An 18,862-nucleotide genomic window follows, 5' to 3' on the forward strand; every position below is an offset into this window, starting at 1 on the left:
ACTTAGGCCAAGATCCAGTGTTTGGATTAATGGTGCCATTGCCCGAGAAAGGGCTTCAGATTATGCTCATTCTTAAAATGTTTTTGCTGGCAATTAAACGGCTGCAGTTATTGATCTTTGTTGATTTTATGTCCTCCTGATTTGCATAATCTATTAAAGATGAATGATTCACGATGTGTTTATTATGGGGACAAACAGAAATTGTTAGAGGTACTATCAAGGTGAGAAACGGGGCAGTGCCCAGAGACTTCATGGGCCGGCTCAGGAGCGGGTCCAGCATGGTGGCCTTCGGGCCGGGACTTTGTGGGTAGCAGTGAGCAGCGATGCAAGGAGAACAGACACGAGAGAGGTGGACTTGGGCTGTGTTCTTCTAGAAGGATCTTGGCATCTGTGACAACTTCAAGCCCAGCTGGGATACGGGAGAGGCTTTTGGTGTATTTGTGGAAATTCCCCTCGGAGAGTCTTAAAAAGCTTATTTGGTTGGAGAATATGAAGGGCTTTGGTGGAGAAGGAAAAGGGGAGGCTCGTTCTGGCCAGGCGTGTGCTAAAGGGGAGGGAGCAGGGAGGTCATCCGTGCCCACAGCCTGGCTTGGGCGTGCTAAGGTGTTCAAGGAACCCTCTTCATCCCCCCCCCCCCCCACCGTGCCTCAGGCACCCAGCTCGCCTTCCTCCCCGGGGGACAGGCAGCTGAGGCTATAAACCTTCAGGTGTGAGCCCTGAGGAAACCGGCCCAGCAAGGCCCTAGCCCAACCTGAAGAGCCGACCTTATTGATATTCCTGCCACCTCCTGGCACTGGAGGCTGATTTCAAACTTCACCAGCCACTTGATACAGCTGTTCCACAAGGTCAGGACTGAGAGGAGAGAGGAGCCTTGGCTATTGTGTGGAGGGGAGAGTGGGGCCCAGTGGGCCAGGACACAGCTAATCACATTGCAAGCAAGGGTGGCTGCCAGCGACTGGGGCCTGGCCTGATAGCCTCCCCTCCCCACCTTCCATCTTGGAACCAAGGAGAGAGACCGATTTTTCTGGGTAGTGTTTGCAAGTTCTGCCGAGATTTTAATTTCACTGCATCACAACTCAGCAAGCTGCCAAGTCAAGCTGGTTATTTAAATTTATCACCCACTTTCCCTTCCGCCGCTGGGCTGCTCTAGCTCAGCGGCGTCTCTTCTCTCCAGCCCACTGCTCTAGGCTGCTGGTCTGGAACGGAGCCGAGCGTCTCCGAAGTGATAAGGAAAAAGGGACCAGCTAGATGAGAGAGTGGGTTGGGGGTACTCTGGCCCCAGGCTTCCTCAGGTTGGCTGGCTGATGGCTGGTGCCTTCTATCACTTCTCACCCTTCCAAAGGACTCCATAGGGGGCCGCCATCGACCCCTCAGTAGCCCCAGGGACCTCTAGGTCAGGACTTCAGTGAGGCCTCTGGCTCCAACTGTGTGCCTGCCGATGTCTTCAAATTTCGCACCACCGGTAGGAAACAGCCCTTCTTCCCCCGTGACCCCCACCCCAGCCTCTCCCTTCCTGTGTCTGTCCAGGTCTCTAGCCATAGAGGAGCATGAGGGGACACTGGCAACAATGTTGATCTGAGAGAAGATGAGTACTAGTTTCGGGATTCCCCGAGTCCCTCGGAGACGCGCCTGAGCATTGAGAGAGTCCCTTGACCTGGCGAAAGTCCACCCTGAAGGGGAGAGCAGGTTCCCCACCCTGGAGGCCAAACGGAGCGAGTCAGGGATGGTTTGGCGGCTCTCCATGCTTACCCTGGCATCCCAGGAACCCAGCGGCCCCTGGACTTGATGCACAAGTGGGCTTCACTGGCCTCTAGTGGGCATCAGCACCAAGCACCAGGAGAGATGCACGCGAGCGTAATCCTTGTCGCCCTCCTTTTAGTCCCAGAGAGGTAATGGAGGAATGAGGCCAATGTCCAGAAACCAGGCAGGTTGCACTCACCAAAACACCGCTGGGTAAAATGTAACAACAAGAATTGTTAATACACAGACAAATCTCATTCTGTGGCACCAGACGTAGAGGGAAACTCAAAGCCCGGGCGATCTGTGAGAGACTGAGGGTATCGCACTGGAGGTGGACCCTAACTGGGGGACGTTGGGGTTGTAACACACCAGAGAGGAGCCATGACCTTGGGTCCACAAGAAGCAGGAAGCTAGAACTGAGTATTACCCCGCATAAAGCCAGGGACAGAGCAGGACAACACTGTCCGTGAAAGGGAGACACATAAACGTATCCCAGTGGGTCCAGGGAAGCAAGCAAGGGGGAAAAATGGTCTCCATGAAAAATGGCGCCCTGAAGCCTGACCCTGGTTCAAGAGTTCAAGTTTATACCTGAGAGTGTGACAGGAACTCCCCAGCCAATAGCTGGCATAAAAATGTGTCTAGAATAGTGACCCACTCAGAAACCCCTGCAGGGGCAAGGGCAGACCTTCTCTGTAGGGGCAGTCCCCAACCTCGGGCACCTGGGACTCTGCCACTGAAGATGAGCTTGCTACAAAAAAACAAAACAAAACAAAACAAACTACACACTTCATGTGAATATAAGCTATCGTGAGGGAGAGTTAGCAGAAGCAATCAAAAGGACGATTACTCTCCCCAAGAACGGGACATAGTAGAGCAGTCCAAAAGCATCTATAAAATAAACATGTTTTAGTCTTAAAAAGATAAAAGTTAAGTATCAGTTTTGTGTTTGTTACAGATCTAGATATCACATCCCCCTCCCCGCCACTGCTCAGCCAATCGTCAGGCAATAAAAATCAGAAAGGACAAAGGCTGAAGACCGCACCTATAGCACATGGTTTTGAGGTCCAGGCGCCATGGAAAGAGCTGAGCCTCAGGCCTGTACCCTGAGAGTACAGCCTGTCCCCTGCTTCTCCAAACTCCCAGATCAAAGGGTCAGCAGAGAATCTTCCCTTTTCTTTGGAAAAAAATATCTGAACTTTGGAAAGCTAGGGATGAGGAAAATACACTCCTCCTCAGTGAGAAGAAGAGCCTTGTTAGCTTCCCTACCCTGGCAGTGGGAGGAGAAGGGGGTCTTATTCCAAGAGTTTGGGAGAAACTTCTCGTGATGCCTTAAGACTACAGCTCTGAAGGAATCTATAGCTAAGACCCAGGAGGAGAGGTGGATGCTGCTCAAGGCGGGGGAGAGAGGGAGCAGAAGATTCTCCTGGAAGCTGGTAAATTTGAGCAGAGGTGGGGGGAGGTCAATAAGGCAGAGGTCAAAGCTGGAAAGCAGGGCTGACCCCCCCAGGTCCTGGAGGCCTGTGTGGACAGTGCAGGCTCAGCTTCTGAAAAAGGGTTGTGAGCTCTCAGAAGCTCAGATCCCCTGCCCACATCTGGGATGGTCAGCGAAGCGGCTTTTTAGCCGATAGAAGTGTGGGTCCTGGGAGAAACCCTCCTCCTCCTACCGGGGAGTCCTGAGGACCTCCAGAAACTGCCTCTTTCCTGTAGTTAACAACCCCCTTCCAATGCAACTGCACTTCCCTCCATAAAACAAACAGCTTAGCTCTTGGCCAGCCCCTCCGGGGGAGGAGAGGGCAATAAAGGCTGAGAAATGTTTCTAAAGGAGGCTGGGAGTCTCCTAGCCTTGTCTGTCAGCTCAAAGACCCTGATTAGCTAGAGGAATTTAGGGCACAGACATCAGAGTTCCTCTCCAACCTTGAAAGAAGGGCGCTAGGGCAACTTCTGACATACAGCAAGTCAGAGCCCTTTGCTGAGGAGGCCAAACCAGACCAGAGGGCTTCTGCACAGCACCCACGGGCCCTGGACTCTTCATTTAGGCTGAGAAGGCCCAACAGTATGAAGCTAGCCTCCTCCAGACATCCCTGAGGCCTCCGGCTACATCCCCAAGGACCTCCAGGCCTTAGACCTCAGCTCTGATTTAATTATGGGGGCATTTCCATAGCAATGAGACATTGACAGATAATGCGGGTGCCCTGGGCCTGCAGCTTAGGGAGTCATTGAATCAGGGCTCTGCCCCTTCCTCCTTTATCCAGTTCACCTCTAAAGGGAAAGGATACTGAAAAGAAGGGGCATCAATCCACTCTAGGCCTGGGAGAGTGAGATCAAATTGGAGCAGAATAATAGCTGTACCTCCCCAATTTCCATCCTCAATCCACATCCCATGTCTGTGCCTACCAGCCATCCCAGTGGTGATGGGCTGCCCATCCCAGCAGGGTGCCTTGGACAGAAGCACAGCGGGGTGCGGGGTGGGCTGCTAATGGAGTTGCAGAGGGGAGGAGAGTCATGGGGAATATGAAGACAGTATGAAAAGCTCCAGGGTATTTTAACAAAGATGCAGTACTGTGGTCATACCTTGGGCCTTCCTCTTGACTTCTCCCTTCGTCTCTTCCTTCCATCCAAGAGACCCAAAGTCTGAGCATCCCAGATGGATTGTGCTTCATCCTCCACAGCAAGGGCTCGCTGACCCATGTAGAGACCAGGGAGAGGGGCCAGGTTTATTTTTTAATGTTTTTATTTATTTTTGATAGACAGAGTACTAGCAGGGGAGGGGCAGAGAGAGAGAGAGAGAGGGAGACACAGAATCCAGAGCAGGGTCCAGGCTCTGAGCTGTCAGCACAGAGGCTGACGCGGGGCTCGAACTCACAGACCTTGAGATCATGACCTGAGCCAAAGTCCGACGCTTAACTGACTGAGCCACCCAGGCACCCCAGGAGGGGCCAGTTTTAATATGAATTCAAAATATTTTTAAGAAATCAATGATCTTTATTCCAAGCGCATATAGTAGCCAACTCAGGCTAACAAAGAGTTGCCTAATAGAAAGCACTGGGCACTATCTTCATGATTAGCTGGGTTACAGAGGACCTTTCAGCTGTCATAGATGTTTAGAGATGCATGGGGGGGGGTCCCAAAGGACAATTCCCCAAAAGGGGGCTCCCCTGCCACTGAGCTTGTTCATTATTTGGCCCTTTCTAAGAAGAAAAGTTTGGCTAAGTAAAAGTAAAAATCAGTCAACTTAATCTTTTCTGAATAACCAGAAATTCTAAATGGTGGTATCCTGATGAGTATTCCAGGTATGCTTTGGGACCAAGGGCTCAGAAATGTCCTGGTGGGCCACCTAGGTAAGACCTGAAAGCCTGTTTCCCCCAGAGAGCCAGCCACCCCCCAAGGTGACAGGAAACACCCCCCCCCCACACACACACACACACTCACACACCTGGCCCAGGGTGATCAGAATCTTTCCTTCCCCCACTATTAGCCTCAGGACAAACAAGCCAGTACTGTTTCACCCCTGAGCTTTGGGAGGCAAGCCTTGCTACTATTGTTACTTCTGAGAGGGCTTTGCTCCCTTCAGCCTGGAATCCTCTCCTCTCCTCCCCCGTGGCGGCTGGGCTGCTAGGCAGGGAGGGAGGAAGTCTGCGGCCCGCTCCAAGAGCAGCCTAATGCTCCAGCAGCTTAAGTGGCCGTTTTCCTTGGGATTAGGGTTTCACTTACACAGAGCGCCTGAAAAACGCTGCGCTTTCGGAAGGATTAGAGCTGACAATTCAGTGGTCTCAGAGAACAAAATAAAGCCGGAGAGGAACTGGGAGACCTGGAGTATCGGGAGACTGTGCAAACAGGCTTAACCTCTGCCCACCCAGCACGAGGGTCTCTCGTGCTCTTGAGCCCATCAGTGAGCCTGGGCCCGCCTCCGGGGGGTGGGGGGCGGCGGTGCGCCAGCACCTGCCCAACTCCTGGTCTCCACTTGAGATTTGCTAAAGGAGCCAGAGAAGGCAGCTTGGGGAAGTGAGGGAGGAGAGGGCTGGGATGTCTTCCCCTCTCTCTTAGCCTCAGTTTCCTTCTCTGTAAGGTAAGGGGGTTGGACTAGGAGATAGCCACATTCTCTTTCAGGCCTTTGAAAATGTGATTCTCCCCAACACTCCCTAGCCTTATCCCAGGATCCTGAGGCTGTAGCTCCATCCATGGTCCAGCTGAGTTAAAGGGAAGCCACCCTTGGGGGGCCCTAGGCCAGCTCAGATGAGGGCAGTGAGTGTGCTGGAAGGGGAAGGGGTGGGGACGGCATGGCTGGTGTATCCAGCTGGTTGGCTGTCTGGGCGCAGACCCCCCTGAGCCCACACAGATCTGGGCGGCGTCCCCGCCCAGGACACCGCAGGGACTAAAGGTCCAGCTGTCAGTGGGAAGCAAGATCAGCTAGGAGAGCAGCCACCTGAGCTGCGGGCACAGCCCCCTCTGCTGGAACCCAGAGTAGGCAGGGCTCAGGATGAAGAGCTCTGGGGCCAGCACGGTTCCCCGGGGCTGGCGGGCCGTCGCGCAGGCACCTCTGCCCTCGAGGAAGAACCTTTGGGAGGATTTGGAAACCTTGGAAATAAGAAACAGCACGAACTAAGTGGGAAACTCCTTAAAAAGCAGCTTTTACAGATGTGAAGTTTGTTACTTTAGCAGATTATTTAAACTTGGACTGGTCATTAAGTGATTATAATCGGTACACCAGTGGAAATGTGCAGTGTATTTAGGCGGCAATTACAAATTTAATAACCGCGCATTCTTGGGAGTATTACGGATGCTTGTGTCAAACGCAGGCACAGACCGCCACCCTCGGAGCAATCTAATGTCTTCATCTTCAGTACCTTATGAGAAGCAGACAAAACTTGAGACTAGGAGAGTAAAACAAGAGTTATGTTTTCTGGCCTTAGGCTCCTCCACAGTGTCAAGTGGATAGCAGAAGTGCTCATTTTCAGAGAACGATGCTGCGGAAAAGCACCCCTACACTCACCGGCTGGAACTTTGGCTGTATAAATCTGTGTCTAATAAGTCTGGTGGTCTGAGTCATCCCTGAGCCCGAGCACCTCCGCCACTCGGGCAGCTGCCTTTTTATTGTTTCCTGGGTCTTCGGAATGCTGACGTTTCCCCTACTTGAGATAAGACTCTCCGCTCCCTCACATGCTCTCCTGCTGTTCTCTGTAGGATCTCGTCTACTGGTACGATTGAAGCGCTTTCGAACAAATCGGTGTCTTTCTTAGGCCAAAGAAAGGAGGTTCGTTTGGTGTGTTATGAGTAGTGTTTCTCAATCTCTGAGTCAGGCATACTTTTGCGAATATGATAAAGGCCATCTAGGTGTTATATATGTGTACTCATAACGTCTGATGTATAGCTTTACATGGACCCTATGAAGCATATCTATGGAGTCCCTGCAGGATCAGTGAACTCGTTTAAAACCCTTGCTGTAGAAAATGAAAGAACCTGAACCATGCAAGAAACAAGAAGCCACAAGATGTTGCTTTAGGAAGGATTCATTTAGCATCATCCCAGGTTACCTTCCTGGACCAAATACCTACTTTCTGGGTCTATAATATTCAAGAATGTCATTCTAGAATCAGTTCCTATGGTCCTGCTTGTTCTGTCATCCAGATTCAACGATTCTACTCTCTGTGAAATCTCGAACATAATACTTAGCCCCTCTGAGTTTCAGTTTTTCATCTATACAATGGGGATTACAAGCAGATCGACATCGTTGGTGGATATGAGGATTAAAAGAGAGAAGACACAGAAAATGTTTCGGACAGTGCCCAGCTGTCATCGGCGTTCGATGAATGCCAGCTAGACTAGATCAAGTAGAAACACAACTCTGCCCTTGAATCTTAGAGCTGACAAGATAGCATAAATTCTCTGGTGACTGAAATTTTCCAATTTCTTAATAAAGTCATTCGCCTTGCTTTTCTCTGTGCTTTGGAAGAGGAACTGCACTTAGATTCTCCAAAACAGTTGATTCGATCTGGCCCATTTGGTAAGGAATGTCTGGCAAAAGTGCACCGTCTGATTCAGATGTAGTGATTGCTGTAGAAATTGGCTGTAGACTCTTCAGGGACTTCTGCAGTTGAACTGAGAAGACATCCTCATCAAGTACAGTGCTGCTAACACTTCTGGGTACTTTAAGATTCTCGACTACTACTGTTTCTTAAAGAGCCTCTTTGTTTTTTAGAAAACTCTCCAAGGAGATTAATACTCCACCCCATGGAGTTTTACTACAGACTTTCGGTGTCAGTATTTTATTCTTTATGTCCTGTTTTTTCTTGCCTCATCTTAATGACAACGGCGACAGTATGAGCTTTTGCCTGTTGGATGACTTCTTTTCCTTTCCTTTGGCTCTTTTGGGAATTATCTGGCTTCACGTTATCATTAAAAGGCGGTGTGGGACAGACACAGCTTCGGACTCTGGCTCTCTCCTTTACTAGCTCTAGACCCATTAGGAAATCTTTATGCCTCTCTGCGCCTCCATTTTTCTCAACTTTGAAACAAGGGCGTTAGATCTTCTCGAAGGCTCTTCCATCTTTAAAACTTTGTCATCTTAGGAAGCAAGGATCCAACACGAAATGCCCCTTCCCCTGGTCATATGTGGGTTCTTATCCATTTGTGATTCCTGGTGCTGTTGTCCCATGACTGGCACTGTGGGTGAGCAAAACACTCTTGCCTCTCCCTATCCTCTGTTGGGTAACACATACTTAATAACCTATGTATTTCGCCACGTGGCTGTTTTCTCCTCTTTCTGTGCTTTCGCTCCTTTGTTTTTAGGGGTTGGTTGTGCTTCCAGTTCTCGAGTCTCTCTTTGCTCCCTTGTGTCCATCCGTCTGCAGTGCTCTGCCGATTCTTCCTTGCACAGATTCCATTACCCATTCATATCTCTCGCTAAAAGAGGCTTGCTCAAAGAATGCTGCTGGGCAAATGGTATGATGGTCTTAGTAATTTGAAAACTTCCTGCGGTACGTGTTTTCCATTATTGACAACGGGGTTCCAGAAGAATATATGGCTCTGGCAAGAGTTTGGTCAATTTTTTCCTCCTCTTCTGGTGTCACCTGTGTACTAATGAAGCCATTGAGCGTGCTTTGTATGCGGCGGCTTGCACCTCTGTTGGCTCAGGGGTCCTGATGGGCACTTCTTTGTGGTGATGCTGATGTTTCAGAATCCGCAGTGGCAGCAGCTTCACAGCTGTATGCAGAACACCAGGAAGCTTGCATGCTTCTTCCTCGTCCTGGGCATCTTCTCTCACATTTTAAAAATGTCTGAAAAGCACTTCCCGGGTTCAGTTCTTTAACTAGAATTTGGGAATGTGTCTTTCAATGAACAATTCTGCGGGTGACTTCCAGCATGCAGAAGTTTCTGTGTGCCAGAAGTTAGCCTGACTGTTTTTGCAAGAGCAAAAGCCAGTGGAACTAAACAGTGCAGTGGGGATAACTCCAGGCTAGCTGAAGACACCTTTCCAGGCATCCAGCCTCTCTTCCTTTCTCCGAAGCTAGGTAGGGAATTGTATGACACAACCTCAGATTACAAGGAATTCATGTGTGGCAGGCTGTAGGAACCAGGCAGCTAAAAATCAGAATTCGGGCGCATTTAAATTCCTGTTTTTCACTTTTCTGGCTGCTTTCCAGGCATTAAGATCGCAGGACCAGGAGGAATTGGATTTCTATATCTTTCTCATTTCAAAACCTCTACATCTTCCCTAACTCTCCTCTGTCTTGGGGCTTTTTGACCAGCACATGCCATATTATTCGTCTCTCAGGGAGTTGATAAATATTGCCGTCCTTGTCCATTTCAGACCCACTCCACTGAGAGATGGTCAGGAGGAGTGAAACTTTTATTGACAATAGAAGTCAATGAAAGAAAACCCACAACAAAGCAGGCACAGATACTTCCTTCTTCCTCTCTGGGAGTCCGAAGTGATCTCTTGTCTGATGGTTCTGCTCCATTGTTTGTTCTTGAGTTTTAGGAAATATAAGACCTTAGCTATATTAGACAGTAGAGAAGAGAACCATTCTATTGCTTGATGGGCTATAAGTCACAATACAAGTCACTGTCATCTCTCATCATCCCCTAAAAATTCGTAATGGCCTGTTCAAACTATTTTTAGAGAAAAAGCAGATTTCAGCATTGACATTCTGCCCCAGCCTTTACCTCTTCAAAGGAGACCAGCACACATGAAACAGTCAGAAAACAATACAACCCGCCTGGCATTGGCTGTAAGTGCAACAGAGTGATAGAGAATCAATCAGTAAATATTTATTGAGCATCCTTTATTGAGTTACCAACCATGCAAGGCAGAGCAGAAGACAGGGCCCTGCCCTCAGTTTGATTATGGTCTATTTGAGGAAGCAAGCCATAATATGAAAGAACGGGTCTGATGCCTTATGAAATATAATGTCGTGGTCAGCCATGCAGCACAGACACTGTAGAAATTTGGAAGAAAGAAACTTCCCTGATGGGTAGAATGGTAGGCATTTTAAGGCTCGAGCTGGAAGGAGAGGGTAGCTATGCGGAAGACAAAACGATACGGCAAAAGCACACCCGCCCATGAAAGCAGTCCAACTAAACCAGGTGGAGTGAGAATCAGAGCTGAGAAAGTCAGGTGGGGAGAGTACCCAGGAGGCTTTGAAAGCCTTGGCAGAGTGTGGATTCCAACTGTGGACCGCAGAGAATCCATGGTGGTCTTCACAAGGGAAGCGATATGTTGAAAGCAACGTTTCCTGAGGACTAGCCAGGCGGCCACCCTTGGGATAGATGGGAGAGGCAAGAACGTGGAGGCAGGGAATACAAGCAAAAACACTGTTGTGGCTGACCAGGGGCAGGTGCTCAGGAGCTGAGCTCTGGAGGTGGGAGAGGCAATGGAGACGGGACTGATGTTACAGACATTGCTAAGGGGAATTGATAACACTTGCTGACTGACTTCATCTAAAGGGGAAGGACAAAGGCTACACATCAAGAAGGATTCTAAAGTGTTTGGTCTGGTGGTCTTCAAGAGGGTCAGGAGACCTGATTGGGAGGAAGATGAGTCTGCGTTTATTCCTGCTCAGTTTTAGGTGACAGTGGGACAGCTAATGAAAATGTTCAGCAGGCAGCTGGAAATGCAAAAGCCTGAGCTGTAGCCCGGTGTACTTTGGGAGAATTGAATCACTCAGATGTGTTGAGGGAGAAGTGAGGAAACTCACACGGGTCAGAAAAGTAGGAGATGAGGTGAAATTCACAGAGAGAGTGGCCAGGAGAACGAGGGGCACTTTGGAATAGCCATAGGGAGGATGAAAGCTGCGGGTGGGTGGGGGGAGCTGAGGAAAAGGAAACGCACTGGGCCAGATGTGCGGAGTTCTGTGACTCCCTGCATCTTGCCACACCTTGCCTTCTCAGGGTCAGACAGAGGCACCAGAGTGGGACAGTGGACAGGCTGAAGAGGAGGATAAGGGGAATCTGGAGAGGATAAATGGGACCCAGGAGAGCATCACATTGTCTCTAGGGCATGGCACTGCGGGAGAGGGAAGAGGGCAGATTGTTGGCATTAAAGATTGAGGCATAAAACGTAAGGGAGGTGGTGATCCCTTCATGGCGATGGAGGGGACAGGCAAGAAAGGGAGGCCACTCAGGTGTCGCTGCATCCCAGAGATGTCTGTGAACCATGGGTGGCTCCCTAATACTGGCTTGCTTTACCTTCACTCCAGGACACTGTGAAGGAAAGCCCTGCTTCCCACCCTCCAGACTCTAGCTAGTAGAAGTTTCCAGAGACTGAGGTCCGGCAGTTGGTGTGGGGAGAGGGGTTTGCTCGTTGGAACTTGATCTGATCCACTTGAACTGTTGGCTCAAAGCCCCTGATTCACTTCAGGGATGGTTTTTTTTATCATTTAAAATTTTTTAAATTCTTTATTCATTTTTGAGAGAGAGACAGCGACACCAAGTGTGAGCGGGGAAGGAACAGAGAGAGAGGGAGACAGAACCCGAAGTGGGATCCAGGCTCTGAGCTGTCAGCACAGAGCCTGAGGCGGGGCTTGAACTCATGAACCACAAGATCATGACCTGAGCCAAAGTCGGACGCTCAACCCACTGAGCCACCCAGGCGCCCCATATCATTTAAATGCCATAAACGCTAAGAGCAAAGTAACCCACTTGGATGCCTCCCCCACCCCCACTCTCCACACCTGCCAGGCCCAGCACCTGCAGCTCCACTGAGAGAGGACAAGAAATGCCCATTGGCCCCAGAATGGGTGGGGGTGGGGGTACCCTCCAAGCCTGAAGGAAAGATGGGGTGTTAGAGAGGTGCGGGGTGAGCAAGATGATAGAGGTCCATTTGGCTACCGGAGAGACCACAGCTGAGTATCTTCCTGGGGAGGAGGAATAAAAGCAGGTCACCCCCCGCCCCTTCTCCATCTGGGTTTGGGCAACAAAGGGACACAAGCAAAGGCGAACACGTAGGCACACGAACGCACACAGAGACACACAAAGTGCTGGAAACAGCAGAGGTGCATGGCCGATCATAGGACAGACGTTTAGCTAACGGGCTTCAACGCGTGTTAAGGGCGCACGCGGACCTGCTCATTCAGCTCTTCTGCCACGTGTCTGCTCCTTCCTTGCCAAGAGCGTCCTTCCCATGGAGTACCCTGGTGGGAGCAGAGGCAGGCCTCTCCCTTCCAGGCCTCACCCCGTCCCCTTTGTGTCTTTCTAGGTCGCGACATGGCGAGCACCACCCTGCCTGGTTACCCCCCTCACGTGCCCCCCACTGGCCAGGGAAGCTACCCCACCTCCACCCTGGCAGGAATGGTGCCTGGTAGGTGACAATGGTGCAGCTGCCTCGTTTAGATGGGGGTGACTACGCTGTGGGTGCGCTGCTGAGTCGGCTGTAGTCTGAGGCTGGGGGTGGGGGGAGACCCAACGTCCCCTCCCCCCAAGCCTTTTCTGTTCCATCCCTCTCTCTCCCTAGAGGCTGCAGTTGGTCCCTCGTCCTCCCTCAGGAGCAACCCAGGGAGGGAGTTGGCCGAAGGGGCTCTTGTGTGCACCCCACCGTATGCCAGGGCCCCTCCCCGGTGCCCACCCAGCGGAGCCTGTGCCCCGGCTCCTCTCTCGGTGCCCCAGCCCACCCCAGCCAGCTGACACTGCTTGGAAGGGCCTGCCCTGGTTTCCATGGAAACTTGGAGCCCAGAACCATTTCCAGGGGCATTGTCAGTCACTCAGACAAAGCCACCCTGGTCCACACCAACCCGCAGGGAAAACCAGTGTGAACTGACCCCACCCCAGGGAGAGGAGGGAGCTAGTCCCTAAGGAAAGAGGAACAGAAGACAGGCTATGGCAGGATCCAGAGAGACTCTGGCTTCAGAGAGACAAGCTAGAGAACCACGTCTCCTCAGAGGTACCGGGCCCTCATTGCTCCTGGGAGGAGTTGGGTCTGGACTGTATGAATCGGAGAGGCAGAGGCCGGATTTAGGGACTGAGGACTGTAGCTGGAGGCTGTGCTCTTTCCAACCTCCCATCCCAGATTGGGAGCCTGGCTTGAAGCCAGAGGGAGCTGAAGCTTCTGTTCGTATACACACCAAAAAACCCTCTTATCTTCAAGAGGGTGAGACTCGCTGGGCCTGCAGTCCACTGCTGCTGGTTGCCCTCTTGTGTGTCCCTTCCCTGACACACAACCCTCACGGTGGGGGAGGACAGAAGAGGGTGACTGGCCCCACTCCCGGATGTGCATCCAGGGGCAGCCCTGGGGAGGCAGAGCGTGGGGGGAAGGGCAGTGGCAAAGAGGAAGACTGCCCCGGGGTGCTGTACCCCCATAGGGGCTGAAGGGAGTTAGAGGAACTGGCTAAGGAAAGCTGGGAGGTGTAGGTGAGGGGATTCCTGCCCAGATCTGGAGGGGCGTGGGTAGGAGTGTTGGGGACAAGGAGATTCTTCTGGGAAGGTCCCAGCAGTGAGCAGGTGGAGGCTGGAGAAGGTCTTAGAGAGGTGGGGGTGAGGGAGGGGGGAAGCCTGCAAGGAGGTGGGGATGAGGGGAGCCGCAGAGAGCTCATGGTGGCAAGGGGGGAGTCGTTAAACAGAATCTAGTGCTGATGAGGAAATTACACTTGTTTCATTAGCGATGGGGAAGGAGATAGCTCAGTTCCTCTTGGTCACAGTTGAGCTCAGAAGCTCATTATCCTGCTGCACGCATGCTTTCCCTCCTCGTCAATAAACAGGCTTTCCAGTGGCTGCATCCCCCACCCCCACCCCAGCTCCCTCTCGGAGAGGGGCCCCTTCTCCTCTACTTAACCCGCGGTTAGGGATCACTGTAAACAGTCTGGGGTCATCACACAGGAGAAAGGGCGAGGGGGAAACCCGGAGGCCTGGCCTTTCTCCCGCGGAGGGAGGGAAGCAGCTTCCGTCCGCTCCCAGCCCACGGGGCCCTCCGCTAACCGCTCGCGGACCGGCGGGCTGTCCCCCTGCTTCCCACCGCCTCCTTCTGCTGCGTGGCCCGCCTATCGAATCTCTCCAGGGAAAGGCGGGAGGGGGGGGGCGGTGTTTCCCAGCAGAAACCCCCACCCCTTGCATTGGCACCGTGCTGAGATGCCATTCTCAGGACTTTCTGGGACAAAGTGTCCCGAGGGCCTTTCTTCGCCACCCTCCCCGGCTTCCATCCCGTGGGGGCTACGATTCCTAGAACCAGAGTATCCACTAAAAAGGCCCTAGACCCCAACGCAGCGGGGTAGGCGCGCCTGGACCCGGAACAAACCCTCCCTGGGTGACCCAGAGCGCCTCCGTGGCGGAGCCCCGAGCCCCCAGGCCCATGTGCGAGGGCCGTCGGTGCTTCTGCACCCGCCCCCCCGCAACGGGCTCTCCCCACGCAGACCCAGTGGATTGCTCTGCCTCCGTCCTGCCCGCCGCACCTGCACCTCGGGCCCGGGGGAGGCCGCTGGCGGGGCACGTCGGGTCCGCCCGGGCGTTGCGCTGGTCTGATCCCCACTCCCCAACCCTCCCGCAGGGAGCGAGTTCTCCGGCAACCCGTACAGCCACCCCCAGTACACGGCCTACAACGAGGCTTGGAGATTCAGCAACCCCGCCTTACTAAGTGAGTACGCCACCTGGCTGGCCGGCGGCTCAGCGCGTCAGCCCGCGGGCAGGCTTGGCCGGGCTGCTTCCGGACGCCGGTCTTGCTCCCCTCGACCCGCCCTTCGGGTGCCGGGCGGGCAGGCTCTGTTAGTGCAGCACTGAGGCCCCGGGATCCCTAGAGGACGCCCGCGCCTCCCGTCCCTTCTCTCCCTTCCTCTCCCTTCCCGGGGGTTAGAAGGTTCTGCGCCGCCCCCACCCTCGGCCCCCCTGGAAAGTCCCCAGTCGGGCGGCGGCGGTCACCCATTGATCGGGCCCCTCTCCCATCGTGAATGAAGCTCTCCTGGGGGCAACCGGCCCAGCAGCCCAGCCGAGGTCTCCCTTGCCCCCATCCCGCCAGCCCCCAGCCCCGGGGAGGTCTTTGCTTTTCTTTCCTTTTTTGTTCTCCTGTTTGTCCTCTCACCCAGCCCATTCTTCTCCTGTGTTAACTTCCAGGTTCCCCTTATTATTATAGTGCCGCCCCCCGGGGCTCCGCCCCTGCCGCTGCTGCCGCTGCCTATGACCGCCACTAGTTACCGCGGGGACCACATCAAGCTTCAGGCCGACAGCTTCGGCCTCCACATCGTCCCCGTCTGACCGCCCACCCCGGAGGGAGGGAGGACCGACGCGACGCGATGCCTCCCGGCCACCGCCCCAGCCCCACCCCCACCCCAGGAACCCTGCAGCCCTTCACACCACCCCGTCGAAGGCCGGACAGGACGGGTGGAGCCGCGGGCGGGACCCTCAGGCCCGGGCCCACCGCCCCCAACCCCGCCCGCCGCCCCTCCCCGCCTGCCTGGACTGCGCGGCGTCGAGAGGAGGGCGCGACCCAGCTCGCCCCGACTTGGCCCGAGCCGGCCCCGGAGCGGACCAGCCACACCGCGGGACCCTGGCCGGGCCCGCCGCCACGCGCGGGGGACACGTTTCTGTGACACACAATCAGCGCGGACTGCAGCGCGGCCCAGCCCCGGAGCGGCCCGCCTCGGACGCTCCGGCGCCTGGAGGCTTCGCTGGAGGGACTGGGCGAAGGAAATTAAGAACAAAACGATTTTTCTGCAGAAGGAGGAAGAGCCCCCTGCCGAACCCTCGGGGAAAAGTCCTTACGCTCGCGCCAGCCGGACTGCCCCCACCTTCCGAGTGTGCCCTACCCCAGAAGGCGGAACGGAATGGGGGCGTGGGGTGCGGGCTCTTGGGACGGGGGTTGGGGTCATCAGGTCTTTCCGAAGTTGGGACCCAAGGCACGCAGGCCCCAGCAGCGCGCACCCACCGAGCCCTACTCTTGGCTCTACCCTATTCCACCTGAACTGCCTGGTTCCCCAGGGCACGCCTACTAGTGACCAGACTCTCGGCCCCATCTCGCCCCTACCTCAGCGTCTCTTCCATCTGCGGCCCTCCCATTCTTCCCCCCTGCCTGTCCTTTTCCCACCCCACGACTCTGCACCTCTCCTTCCTAACTCCTCGCCCCTGCGGAGGCTCTCCAGTGCCCGCTGCAGGACCAGTTTCCGTAGGCCGCGGGCACTGGTCTTCCCGGGCAGTTCCTGGACGTCCCCTCCCCCGACACAGACTCTCGATCTGCCGGTGGTAGGAGCCGGTTCTGAGCCGGCGTCTGAGCTGCGGCGGGGTGGGGGTGAGGGCCGCCCGCCCCATCCCCACCCCCACCCCCAGCCTCCTCCTCCGGCAGGAACTGAACAGAACCGCGAAAAGTCTACATTTGATATGATGGTCTTTCCAAAAAGGAGAAGCAAAACAAAACAGAAACCCAACAGGCTGCTGCTTTGTAAAAAGACGGTGTGTGTCGTGTGAAGGCGAACCCCGATGTATATAAGCCCGCCCCTCCGCCCCGCCCCGCCCGGTAGAGTCCCCGCTGCCCGCCCGCCCTGCCTGTAGATACGCCCCTCTGTCTGTGCTGTGAGAGTCGCCGCTCGCTGGGGGGGAGGGGGGGACACAGCTACACGCCCACTAAAGCACAGCACGTCCCGGGGGAGGGGGGCATTTTTTATGTTACAAAAAAAAAAAAAAAAAATTACGAAAGAAAAGAAATCTCTATGCAAAACGACGAACATGGTCCTGTGGACTCCTCTCGCCTCTGTTTCGTTGGCTATTTCTCTGTAATTCCGTGTTTTCGCTCTCCTCGTCTCTCTCCTCCGCATCTCTCCCCTCTCTCCATCTCTCTCGTCCCCGCCTCTCTCCCCCTCTGTCTCCGTCTCCGTCTCTGTCTCCGCCCCTCCCTCGGCCTCTCCCCCAGCCCCGGCCCGGCCGCCTAGCCCTCGCCGGCTAGCCCCGAGGTGGCCCCCCGACCCCAGCCCCGGGCTCGCCCCTCCGGCCGTGCCCCGCGCGCCCCGGGCCGCCCCGCCCCGTAGTTGCTCTCTCGGTAGCGGCGATGCGCCCTGCATGTCTCCTCACCCGTGGATCGTGACGACTCGAAATAACAGAAACAAAGTCAATAAAAGTGAAAATAAATAAATAAATAAATAAAAATCCTTGAACAAATCCGAAAAGGCTTGGAGTCCTCGCCCAGATTATCTCTCTCCCCTTCGAGCCTTGTTATTTGAAAAGGAAAACGAGAAAAGAGAATAGTTGAAGGGAACTGCCGGCGCCCGGCCAGGCTCCAGTGGCCCGAGTGGGGGCGGCGAGGGCGCTGAGGTTCAAACTCCGAGGCCCGGTCCTTCCCAGTCCTCGTGGAGCTGGCCTGGCCGGGCAGGGGCCCCAGACCCAGGACCCAGCCAAACCCTCGAGAGATCCCCGACAGCTCTGGTCTCCTTAGCCACTTTCAGCGCGTCGGTTCGTTTTGATTCTTTTCTTTTTCTTTCTTTTCTTTTCTTCTTTTTTTTTTTTTTTGTGCACATGAGAAATAAATAATAATAATAAATAATAATAATAATAATAAATAATAATAATAATAAAATTTTGTATGGCACTCCCCATGGCTCCAGGTTTGTCTCTCCCTGTCTCTGGGACAGGCCTCCTCTCACACTGGTCGACCCCAAATACCTGACTCAGTGATCCTCCAACCGTGACCTCCCTGTCACCCCCTTTGCCAAGACCCTTTCGTGATGGCTGAAATCCGGCAAAGGCCCAGATGAGTCCTCCCTTCAGTAGCTACCCCCACCGCCCGGCCCGCTCTGGGGGCAAGGAGTTGCGCTTTCCAAAACTTAGGTAACTTCGAGTTAGGCGTCTATACCAGGCCTATTTGGTCACCCTGCCTCTCTCCCCGCACCCCGATTGAGGGTTCAGGCTCTCTGAACGCAACGTCGTCGGAGGCGCTCTACCCGTGGGTGGGGGGTGCCTGCTGTGCCCGCTCCTTCCTCCGCTCATCCCTCGGCCGCATTTTTGTCCCCTGAGTCCACACGGCGACCGCGGAGGCCGCAGACTCCTGGCACGAGTTTCCTCGCCGGTCATTTACTTCCAGGCCTGGACAGTGCCCAGACCCGCGGAGACTCGGAGAACTTGCCGCTCACCGGACCTCATGTGCCCTTGGCTTTGTCCTGGAGAGGGCGCTTAGGCGCTTCTGTCTGTGTGTCTGTCGGTGGCTTCTATTTATGTTTCCGTGGGTCTGTACGGCCCTGGGAGGGTCTGGTAGTGGAGAAGTAGGAGAACAGTTCGTTTTTTCGGACACCCTTACTGTTCTTGTGCCCGGGTGTCCGGGGAAGGATCTGTGCGGCCGTCCCTGTGTCTCTCTGTTCCTACTTTGGGGAGGGATGGAGGGATTGTCCAGGATTGTCCAGGCTGCATCCCGGGTACTTGAAAGGGGTACCCCCTCTATCTCTCCAGCAACCTCCCAACTCCAGCCCTCCCACAAAGGTCACAGCCTCCACCTGGTCTCTCTGCTCGCAGAGACTTCCTTTCTCGGCCGTTAGCCCCCAACTCTGCCTTTTCTCACTTGAAAGACTATTGAAACTCTGAGCTGCCAAGGATGACAACCAAGGCCTGGAGATGGACTAAGGAGTGACCTTCTCCCTTGGCTGGTATCTCCCGGACACCTCCTTCCCACCAGGATCCCAGAGGCCTTTCTTTCCCCAAGCCCATTTGCCCAGCTTCACCCACATCA

At 54.3% G+C, this 18,862-nt stretch overlaps 1 protein-coding gene across 5 annotated transcripts in view; it reads left to right on the forward strand.

Annotated features, from left to right (window-relative positions):
- Positions 1-15,411, forward strand: part of PAX2 (paired box 2) — a 77,570-nt gene extending 62,159 nt beyond the window's left edge. For 2 of the 5 annotated variants that reach the window (XM_042908812.1, XM_042908810.1), the window contains 3 exons: positions 12,434-12,535; positions 14,711-14,797; positions 15,290-15,411. In XM_042908812.1, the coding sequence (XP_042764746.1) occupies positions 12,434-12,535; positions 14,711-14,797; positions 15,290-15,411 (311 nt within the window). Of the gene's footprint in view, positions 1-12,433; positions 12,536-12,688; positions 12,775-14,710; positions 14,798-15,270 lie in introns of those variants that run through there. The other 3 variants (XM_042908813.1, XM_042908809.1, XM_042908811.1) reach the window with 2 other exon arrangements.
- The last annotated feature ends 3,451 nt before the right edge of the window (positions 15,412-18,862 follow it).

Source organism: Panthera leo, chromosome D2, assembly GCF_018350215.1.
Source record: "Panthera leo isolate Ple1 chromosome D2, P.leo_Ple1_pat1.1, whole genome shotgun sequence".
Classification (NCBI taxonomy): Eukaryota; Metazoa; Chordata; class Mammalia; order Carnivora; family Felidae; genus Panthera; species Panthera leo.